Source organism: Salvelinus sp. IW2-2015, linkage group LG3 (genome assembly GCF_002910315.2).
Source record: "Salvelinus sp. IW2-2015 linkage group LG3, ASM291031v2, whole genome shotgun sequence".
NCBI lineage: Eukaryota > Metazoa > Chordata > Actinopteri > Salmoniformes > Salmonidae > Salvelinus > Salvelinus sp. IW2-2015.
In genome coordinates, this window is record NC_036840.1 from 25,237,086 (window position 1) to 25,244,948 (window position 7,863).

The 7,863-nt window shown below is 41.0% G+C and overlaps 1 protein-coding gene across 1 annotated transcript in view; it reads left to right on the forward strand.

Moving 5' to 3' along the window:
- Positions 1-7,489, forward strand: part of LOC111953474 (cornifelin homolog B) — a 14,839-nt gene extending 7,350 nt beyond the window's left edge. The window contains exons 2-4 of the mRNA XM_023972779.2: positions 5,036-5,152; positions 5,823-5,977; positions 6,709-7,489. Coding sequence (XP_023828547.1) covers positions 5,047-5,152; positions 5,823-5,977; positions 6,709-6,831 — 384 coding nt within the window. The 5' untranslated portion in view covers positions 5,036-5,046 and the 3' untranslated portion in view covers positions 6,832-7,489. The remainder of the gene's footprint in view (positions 1-5,035; positions 5,153-5,822; positions 5,978-6,708) is intronic.
- The last annotated feature ends 374 nt before the right edge of the window (positions 7,490-7,863 follow it).

Sequence of the window (7,863 nt, forward strand, 5' to 3'; positions counted from 1 at the left end):
CCAAAAGGAGAGAGGATTTTAATTTGGGTTTTGCATTGAAGTAGTATTTTGCTTTTGAACTGTACCTTTTGTAAGGCTTTTTTGTTCTGTAAATGATATGTCGTAGTAGACTTCAGGCCAGTGGGCACATTAATACTATACTAAATGTATCAGAAAAAAGAAGTTAAAACGGTCAATCAATACGGAGACCAACTCTTTATGTTCTCAATGGAGCACTCTTAGATGAGATCACACCATGTTCATTTGTATTCTATGAAAATGCACCCACAGTTACAAGTCACGCATTGCTATCTACTGGCCCTTCTTGATATTCTAGTTGGAAGTACGAACCTGCATACATACGGACTGGTAAGGAGCACTGCTATATAATTTTTAGTAGTAGTATCTTATATGATTTAAACATTAACAAGTTGGTTAAACCCTTCAGTTAACACTGTACCTATCAATTCAATTGGCAATTATGTGGGCTCAATATACATTTAACATATTACAACGTTAGCTAATGTGTTACACGCACTACTTTGGGTGGTCCCCCGCTCAGGAATTGCTCTTGAGGAAAATGTAACATGTCCGCCTCAGGTTGAAGTATCAGCATTTTCGCCGCTGGGTACCGGTACCGTTTAGTCAGTGGTGCAGGTCGCACAGGTTAGTTGAGGTAATTTGCACATGTAGGTAGGGGTAAAGTGACTATGCATAGATAATAAACAGCGAGTAGCAGCACAGTACAAAAAAATATAGAGGGGAAGGGGGGGGGGGGGGGGTAATGTAAATAGTCCGGTGGCCATTTTATTAATTGTTCAGGAGTCAGTCTTATGGCTTGGGGGTAGAAGCTGTTAAGGAGCCTTTTGGTCCTAGACCTGGTGTTCCTGTACCGCTTGTCGTGCGGTCGCAGAGGAAACAGTCTATGACTTTGGKGACTGGAGTCTGACAATTTAATGGGCTTTCCTCTGACACCACCTGTTATATAGGTACTGGATGGMAGGAAGCTTGGCCCCAGTGATGTACTGGGTCGTACGCACTACCCTCTGTAACGCCTTACGGTCAGATGCCGAGCAGTTGCCATACCACGCGGTGACGCAACCGGGCAGGATTCTCTCGATGGTGCAGCTGTAGAACTTTGAGGATCTAGGGACCCATGCCAAATCTTTGTCTCCTGAGGGGTAATAGGTTTTGTCGTGTCCTCTTCACGACTCTCTTGGTGTGTTCGGACCATAATAGTTCGTCGGTGATGTGGACACCAAGGCACTTGAAACTCTCAACTCGCTCAACTACAGCACCGTCAATGTTAATGGGGGCCTGTTCGACCCACCATTTCCTGTAGACCACGATCAACTCCTTTGTCTTGCTCACGTTGAGGGAAAAGTTGCCCTGGCGCCACACTGCCAGTTCTCTGACCTCCCTATAGGCTCTCATATCATTGCCAGTGATCCAGTCTTTACTCATAGACTTAAGTGGTTGAACACATTTCAGGTTTTCATTTGTAAACATTTAGAAAAACATAATTCCACTTTGACATTATGGGGTATTATGTATAAGCCAATGAGAAATATAAATTTAATTCAGCCTGTAAAAAAACATTGAAAAAAGTCAAGGGGTATGAATACTTTCTGAAGGCAATGTATAGCAATTGTGAAGATCGTAACAAACATGCAACCTATGCATGCCATCTTGAACATGCACGCTTTTTATGATTACGTAAGACATTTATTGTTAAGGTAAGTTAATGTTACATATGCCTCTTGGAGGGGAAACGCCCTGCTATTTACACCCTGCTACAACTCAACGTGGAGTGAAAAAAGTATGTGGCCGTAGGTGCGGAGGAAGGACGACAGAGGCAGAGAAAATTACCGTTTACAGGGAATTTATTATTCCTAACACGGTATTGTGGGAAAGGAGCTGGACGGACCCAAAGCAAAGAAAGTTAGAGTACCCTCTCCTACCTTACCTGCCTACCCACCTAATCTTTCAGCACCTCCTGGCATGCTAACCAAAATACAGGTGGTGGTCCACCCAGATCTTACCTAGTGTGCGTAGACAGTAAATAATACAGGTTACGTATGCCCGCAGGCCTCTAGCCTAAACACTCCCAATGCAATCCCCTTCACCCCCAGGAACAAATAAAACAGAATAATTACTAACTTAAAGTGAACAATTTCAATAATCAAAAACTCTAAGTCCTATTGGCATACACATACCTCAGAAAGCAGCAACAAAATACTTTTAACAAAACTTTCACAGCCTTACAACCAACACCAAACATCAAATAAGCTCTCTCCTCCTACCAAAGGAACACTGGCTTTTATCCAGCTGGAGATGGAGTTGGTAATTGAAGACAGCTGTTTCTCCTGACTAGAGGGAGGGTTCAGAGCTCTAATCATCGATTGGGCCGACCAATCAGCTCCTTGAGGAATCCAGGATTCCGTTTCCTGAAATGCACACACACATACAAACCCACAACAACACAGAAACTGGGGAACGTAACAGCTAACCTCAAAATGTGGCCATGGATGTGTTACTTTGATGGAACTATCCAAGCAGAAGATCTCCTTAAAATGTTGATATTTGGTTGCATTGACAACCAAACACAATTTAAAAGTGAATCCAACATATTAAAACCTCTTAAGGCTGCAAGCCCGAGGTCGGTACACTTATGACAACATCCAGCTCAAGTGCAGGGCGCGAAATTCAAAATATATATTTTTAAAATATTTAACTTTCACACATTAACAAGTCCAATACAGCATTTGAAAGATAAACATCTTGTGAATCCAGCCAACATGTCCGATTTTTTAAATGTTTTACAGCGAAAACACCACGTATATTTATGTTAGCTCACCACCAAATACAAAAGAGGACAGACATTTTTCACAGCACAGGTAGCATGCAGGTAGCATGCACAAAGCCAACCTAACTAACCTAGAACCAACCAAACTAACCGAGAAACAACTTCCTCAGATGACAGTCCTATAACATGTTACACAATAAATCTATGTTTTGTTCGAAAAATGTGCATRTTTGAGCTATAAATCAGTTTTACATTACTGCTGCCATCATAGCTACAGTCAGAAATAGCACGGGAGTAGCCAGAGTAAATACAGACACCAACGTCAACTACCTAATTACTCATCATAAAACATTTCAGAAAAATATATGGTGTATAGCAAATGAAAGACAAAGATCTTGTGAATACAGCCAATATTTCCGATTTTTTAAGTGTTTTACAGCGAAAACACAATATAGCGTTATATTAGCTTACTGCAATAGCTAACACACAACAGCATTGATTCCAGGTAATCGGTAGCGATAGCACAGTTCGACAGATATATGAAATAGCATCCCAAATTGGGTCCTACCTTTGTTGATCTTCCATCAGAATGTTGTACAAGGGGTCCTTTGTCCAGAACCGTCTTTGTTTGGATCCAGAACGAACTATTTCCCTCTTGAATTAGCAAGCACACTGGCCATGCGGCGCTAACCTCTCCTTCGTGAACAAATTCATACAACGCATCACGCCTAAAGTCCCGAATAAATTTCAATAATATAATAAAACTATATTGAAAAAACATACTTTAGGATGATATTGTGACATGTATCAAATAAAATCTAAGCCGGAGGTTGTATTCGCCCATAACGACGGCTTTCCAGAAGGCAATTCCAGGTCCTACTTCGCGCTTTCGAAAAAAAAAAGAAAATGGCGGACCTCTCATTCCAAGATGATGTATTCAATCTCTGAACAAGATAATCAACTCATTTCTGCTCTCACTTCCGCTTGACACCCAGGGGAAGGTGTATGACGTGTATCTATAGTCCTAAGTGACATGCCCATTTATAGACAAGCTCTTGAACAGAGACCTCGCTTTCGGAAATCTCACTTCCGGATAGGAAATGGGCTGCAGAAGGAGTTCTGTTTCACTTAGAGAAATAATTCAAACGGTTTTAGAAACTAGAGAGTGTTTTCTATCCAATAGTAATAATAATATGCATATTGTACGAGCAAGAATTGAGTACGAGGCCGTTTGAAATGGGCACCTCTTTCCAGGTTACTCAATACTGCCCCTTCAGCCATAAGAAGTTATTAATGATTAACTTGAAGATTACATTTAAAATCAACCCAAGCTTGAAACCCTAGGCCTATATATATTGTAAATTTTTTGTTGAACCCTGGATGGAATAAAAACAATGGCTGTTGATGACTTTGCATATGCWATRTAGGCCTAAATAGTCKCATTGATGATATATGTCTTATAAAGTATGGTTACATTTCATTTGCTCTGTTAAACCTACMTTTTGGAATGATTTTGATAGCAATAGTGAATATAGTTATTAAGAGATCTCTCAACAATCATTCAGCAATCATTCTTGAGATAGCACATAGGTAGTAGTCAGTGACAAATATCAAAGCTAAGCAGAGCTGGGTTGAGTTGAGTTAAAACCCAGGATGGGAGACCCAATAAATATCTGTAGATAGATCACCTCTCCAGTAGGAGGTGCTGCCTAGCCAATTGTCTTTTTCTGATACTGGATATAACGTTGAAGAACTGATGTTGTTTCAAAGGTACAAATTCAACATATTTTATACGCTGAAAATTAATTACAATCATGACATAATCCTGTGGTTGAAATTCCACCATCAAAACAACAGTTTACGTCGATTACTTTTTTCCAATCMAATGTATTTTCCACGTCACAATACGTTGACAAATTACGTTGAAATGTTGACTAAACCAGTTTGTGCCCAGTGGGATATTACGGTATGTAATCGTAATTTACAGTTTACCTCAGACTATGATTGCTGCCATATTCAAAGAAACAGTTATGGAACAAAGATTAGTCTGGGGACAACTATACAGTAAGCACTTAGCACTGGACTTTTGTGTGCAACATACAGCATTATGAAGAATTTCAACTCAGTTTGACTTCACAAACTATCTTGAAAACTATATAGGACCATTATTGTGGAGTGTTAAACATCTCCTTATATTGGTTTGCTGGTGGTGTGACTTCTGTCATAACATATTTTTTTAAATACCCACAGACACCTCCACCATGTCAAATAAGATGGTAATTCAGCAGCCCAATCACTTTGTTCAGGCCGTCACATCAAACCAATGGAGCTCCGAAATCTGTGACTGCACCCAGGATATGTCTTCGTGTAAGTGTGTGTGTGTGTGTGTGTGTCTGTATGTGGACATGTTTAACTATTCTTGTGGGGACCAGAAGTCCCTACAAGAATAGTAAACAAAGTAAAAATTGACCAGCTGGGGACATTTTGTTAGTCCCCACAAGGTCAAATGCTATTTCTAGGGGGTTTAGGGTTAAGGTTAGAATTAGTGTTAGGGTTAGAATTAAGTTAAATATTAAGGAGCTAGGGTAGTTGTAGGGTTAGGGTTAGGAGCTAGGGTTAGGTTTAGGGTTAGGATAAAGTTTAGGTTTTTGGTTAGGGTTAGGGTAAGAGTACGGGTTAGGATTAGGTTTAGGGTTAGGGTTAGGGAAAATAGGATTTTGAATGGGACTGATTGTATGTCCCACAAGGTTAGCTGTACAAGACTGTGTGTGTGTGTGTGTGTGTGTGTGTGTGTGTGTGTGTGTGTGTGTGTGTGTGTGTGTGTGTGTGTGTGTGTGTGTGTGTGTGTGTGTGTGTGTGTGTGTGTGTGTGTGTGTGTGTGTGTGTGTGTGGTTTTGGTGTGTGTGTGTGTGTGTGTGTGTGTGTGTGTGCGTCTGTTACCACTCAATTCCATTCAATCGATAAACTATGCTTGTATCAATCAACAAAGAGAACATCCTGTTCACTGTGATTTCTTGTCCTCTATATCCTTCTATAGGTTGCTTTGCGTTCTGGTGCTTCCCCTGTTTTTCATGTGTAACAGCGAGAGAGGCTGGGGAGTGTCTGTGTCTGCCTCTGCTAGACGGTTTCGGCGCCATCCCCCCAGCCACCATGTCCATGAGGGTGGGCATGCGCCAGCGCTACGGCATCGAGGTAGGGACACACAGAACCTCATGCACTATGCTCATGTCTATGCTCTGAAGCTTAGATGTTTGCTTTAGATTTTTTTTACTGACTCAGCTTGGCATGTCTTATGACTAGGGCCCTGAGTTGTTCCTGATCACATGATCTGACCAGGAAACACTCTGGGCCTTATAGTTATAGGCAATATGTACAGGTATGACTATTGGTGAAGATGTTGTATTATTGAAAAATGTTGTGTCCATAGAAATTAGGTATATTTCCCARTTCTTTTGATACTGTTCGTGTGAACGTGTGTAATGTCTCGTACAACTACAACTATCAGTCCCTCCATCTCTCCAGTAATTCATGATGTTCCCCTCACCTTAGCCACCTTCTAATCTGATCTCAGAACTGTCCTAACCAGTTTTCCGTACCTTCATGCACAGGGAGTGGCCTGGGTACCAGTCTGTCTGCACTAACTTTCCACTCCTTGCCACTCCTAGTCATGCCAAACAAGGAGTTGGAATGATAGCACAAACTGATTGGGGACCAGGCTAGTCGGGGAGTAATACATAATGTTCTGATGATGTCATAGTGCTGAACTCCGATCAGATATTCTACCCCCTCTTTGTAATTGATTGACAAATGTAGCCCGTATTAACAGATCCTAGATCAGGTGTAATGTGGAGTGTCTCTGTCTTTCCACTAATCTTAGATCAGTTATAATGTGTAATGATGTATCTCTGTCTCCTCCCTAACAGGGCACCATGTGTAATGACTGTGTCTATTCCTTCTTCTGCGGGCCCTGCACCTGGTGTCAAATGTCACGAGAGATGAAGAACCGCCTCCAACCCATCACTCTCATCAATGCACACACAAGATAAGGAAAGACCTCGCTCTTTCTCATACTCCTCATCACTGTCGCGTAGAGTAGGCCAGAAGGCAAACTGAAAAACCTCACCTCTATCAAAACAAAGGATGATGGAGCTGCTAAAGTACTTCTGTGCAAGGGTGTTTATTTACATAATGAATATGGAAGAAAAACAACAGTACTGCCATCAAAAGTATAAGACAGCTTAAAAATATATAATTACATTTTAAATTATTTAATTGATAATAAATATATTGGTGCCCCATCAACAGCTCAATCCAATGTGCCCCCCCTTAAACTGAAAGAGAGGCAGCTTTTGTAGGGGAAGCCCCTCACATCAGAACCTACCAAACACGAAGTAATTAAGCAATTACCATCATCAAAGCCTACATTTTCCACTCAGCGAAACATCATGAATTATATACATTGCACATTTGCAATCCGTTTCTCATGATACAATATAACACATTTACAAAATCACATTACTACTGACATGGTGTCTTCCATTCGGAACAGGCACTACGAAGCCAGTCCTATTGCCATAGCTCCGGTCCTTATCCCAGCATACCCGGAAGCTACAGAGACGGAGAGAGAGGAATAGAACCAAACAAAGAGCGCGCTCATTCATAACATTGATAAGTACAATAAACGTTGTTTAACTTAAACATGAACGCGTGTCTGTATATTATTTATACCATAACAAACTGTTATTGACGGGAGGTAAGGATAAAGTGTGTAATAAAGTGTGTAATGTAGGTACTAAGATGGCGAAGTTAACTTGTGTGTCGAACCACATTGCTAACGTTGCTGATAGCGGAGCAGGTGATGAGTGTGTGTGTTCCAAACGCTGCTCGCGGCCAGTGGCATGTATGTGTATATATCAGTGGTGGGCCGTCAGGGCCAGCAAGGCCTTCTCTGCTGGCCTAAACATCATCAGAATATATATATTTTTAAAATATATTTTCCCACAAATATGTATTAAATTATTCCCCAGAGTAAGAGTTATACTCTTCATTTCATAGCTTTCCTCTTGGTTGCACTGCTT